At 63.4% G+C, this 2,905-nt stretch overlaps 1 protein-coding gene across 2 annotated transcripts; it reads right to left on the bottom strand.

The window, feature by feature from the left end:
- Nucleotides 1–269: 269 nt before the first annotated feature.
- On the bottom strand, nt 270–1,780 carry LOC113202006 (larval cuticle protein 1-like). Of its 2 annotated transcripts, none has more exons than XM_026416037.2 (3): nt 1,389–1,780; nt 725–891; nt 270–578 (listed from the first exon to the last, which is right to left on the bottom strand). In XM_026416037.2, the coding sequence occupies exons 1-3, from the start codon at nt 1,398–1,400 to the stop codon at nt 347–349; spliced, it is 411 nt and encodes a 136-aa protein (XP_026271822.1). In that variant the 5' UTR covers nt 1,401–1,780; the 3' UTR covers nt 270–346. The 2 variants fall into 2 exon arrangements, with proteins under 2 accessions (XP_026271822.1, XP_026271821.1); XM_026416036.2 differs by having other exon boundaries at nt 725–894; nt 1,389–1,779.
- Nucleotides 1,781–2,905: the final 1,125 nt, after the last annotated feature.

The raw sequence follows: 2,905 nt of genomic DNA, 5'->3' as shown, positions 1-2,905 counted from the left end.
CCCCCCTGTCAGCCGGACCCCATGCCGCGCCCGGTAGGCCTGCGGGCGCTAGACGCTAGACGCGCGGGTGGATGGCGTGGATAGCGGGGATGCCCCTCGGTTTGCCTGCGCAGAGGAGCAGGTCGACGACTCTCTGCAGGGCGGCCGGGCCGGTCCCAGCGCTGCGCTAGCGCTAGGGTCATTGCTAACAGGTGGCCATTATGACTGCAGGTGTAACCGTCCTCGAGTCGGCGGTGCGGCCCCGGCGCCTTGCCCAAAGAATAACACGTTTGTAACTCCTCGTTTTCTTTATTTTCTCTCCGTATTTAAATAACAGTGAAACACTAATTCTAAGACTAGATGGCGGTCAGCCGACGAGCGAGGCGACGAGTGCCGAGGCCGGCGCCTGCCCGAGCGTCGGCACCATCTTGGCGACGTGGAAGCCGCCCTCGTCCGCGTAGTACATGACCTGCTCCATGGTGCCGTCGAAGCGCGGGCGACTGAAGCTGCCGCGCACCACCAGGAACTCCTTGCCGGGCACGCCCGCGTTCTGCAGGCGGCCCTCCTCGTAGCGGCTGGAGCCGTCGCTCAGCTCGAACCTGCGCCCAGGCGGGGAGAGGAGGAGGGGGGTCAGGCAAGGAACGGGTGGAGAGGCGCGACAGTCGGGACGACGAATAAATAACGACAGTTTTGTGGAGGACGGCGCGCAGGAGGTCGTCCAGTCCTGCGCGCTCCCCGGACTCACCCGTAGCTGTATTCGCCGCTGCCCGAGTTGGGCTTGTTGCTGTACTTGGACACGGTGACGTCGCGGTCGGCCCGCCGGACGCCGCCGTTCTTCCCGGACGCCGCCGGCGAGGCGGGCACGGGCACGGCCTCGGCCGCGAGCACCAGCGCGAGCAGGACGGCGGCGGTCTGCTGCAAAGAGAGCGGGGAGCAGGTGTTTATTACCAAGCGGATAACATCAGCGCCGCCCGCGGTAGTCGAACCCGCCGACGATGAGAAAAGGAGGAGGGGACAATCATCTAAGGAGCGGGCCACCAGCCGGAATGCTACCGCTACCGGTGCGACGCACTGCAGTGGGAAGTGGAGGGGAGCTAGCCGCTGGGAGCGGCTGGGGTGGCTGGCGCCCTACGTACCGAGCGTAGGCAACGCGCGGCGCACGCCTCCCCCGCCCCCGCTATCTCCCCCTGACCCGCCTGCACAGCGCGCAGTCGCGCTTGGCGGCCACGTCTCGGGTTCGCGAGCCCCGTCGATGCATCACGGAGCTTATTCGCGAGTCCGGCGATAGCGCACAGGCGCACAAGAGACTCGCCTAATCACTCTTCTTGAACTTTGTGGCGCGCGCAGGCCGCGAGCCTGTGCTGGAGCCAAGGCTGCAGCGAGTGAGGAGGGTATGTGAAGGTACGCACCAGGACGAGCATGTTGCTGAAGCACGCTGTGCTGGCTGGAGAAGCTGCTGCCGGAGAAGCTGAAGCTGGATATAAGCTGCTGGATGAGTTGAAAGTTGATAAGCTGCTGCTGGATAAGCTGAAACTGGAAAAGCTGAAGCTGGAGAAGTTGTTGCTGGAGAAGCTGATGCTGGAGAAGCTGATGCTACAGAAGCTCCTGCTGGAGAAGCTACTGCTGGAGAAGTTGCTGCTGAAGAAGCTGATGCTACAGAAGCTCCTGCTGGAGAAGCTACTGCTATGGAGCGGCTGCTGGAGGAGAGGCGAGATGACGGTGGCGGCGACTGGACGTCAACTGGAAGTCCGTGAACGGTCGGGCGACGGACTGCATGGCGGGGATGGCGGGGCGCCCCCGCCGCAGGTTTCGTCGGTCGTTTTGCTCGTGTTCTCCTTGTTCAGCAGCGACGCCTAGCCGCGCCCCACCACACGCTGGGCCCCATACCCCGCCCCGCCCCGCGCGGAGTGCCGGAGTGCCGCCCCACCTTCCGGCCGAACCCTGCTCCGCTGTCGGGCAAGTCTTTGGCATCGTTGTTTTGTTTAATGTACATCGGCCCATCCAGGTGTTTATGCAAGAGACAAGCCGTCGATACAAACTCGCCGCTGCAACGGCGAGCGGCTTCTCCGCTTCTCCCGCGTAACCTTGGCCTACGCGAAGGCCGCGCCGAGCCGGCAGGTGCGTGAGGAGCTCGAGGGGCGCGGTGAGCTGAGGTTAAGTGGGCTTTGGACGGGTCGCGCTGGGGGCACACTCGGGTTACACCGAGCGGCACATAGGCGAGGAGCCTGCCCATCGGGGGCTTCCATCTCTGATCTCTGCAACGGGTTGTGTGTGGAGTGTGCGTGCGTGTGTATTACTACGTGCGTCTGTGACTGTGCTCGGCCTGTTGTGTTAGTGTGTGTGTGTGTGTGTGTTCGTGTGCGTGTGTGCTAGTGTGCGCGTATGCGTGTCGACGTATTCGCATTGAGTTATTACGCATCCAATCAGCCGATGACTCGGCGGTCCAGCGCGGCCCTCAAGGCTCGGAGTGGGCCTGCACAGCCGCGTCCGTCGAGGACGAACTCGCGGTGGAGCCTCCTCTCTGTAGGAGAAGGGGTCCCCTCGAACACTCAGTCCTGGTTCCTTCCGCACGGCCCCGAACTGCGTCGCGTCATCCGACGCAAGAGACGGGTACGGGGCGGGGCGGCTCTCCACCTCCACCGCGACCACCTCCCCTCCCTCCTCCCACACATTCGGAATTAGCATAAGCTACAAAGTATCCCATCCATTCGACCTCTAGGATTATTGCTGTCGTGTTTATTAATGCTGGACCTCCGTCGACCCATTGCCCCGCCCGCAGCAACCCCTGTGAGTGAGTGGGAGAGGGAGAGAGAGAGGCAGAAAGAGAGAGAGGGAGAGAGGGGGGGGCAGAGATGGGGAGGGGCACCGCCACCGTGACACGCGTCATGATGTTACGGCGTTGAGCTGCATGACAAAGGTGGCCCAT

This window comes from Frankliniella occidentalis, unplaced genomic scaffold (genome assembly GCF_000697945.3).
Source record: "Frankliniella occidentalis isolate FOCC.00 unplaced genomic scaffold, Focc_3.1 Scaffold226, whole genome shotgun sequence".
NCBI classification, from domain to species: Eukaryota; Metazoa; Arthropoda; class Insecta; order Thysanoptera; family Thripidae; genus Frankliniella; species Frankliniella occidentalis.
The sequence above is the reverse complement of the archived record's forward strand: the minus strand, read 5'-3'. Positions and strand labels throughout refer to the sequence as shown.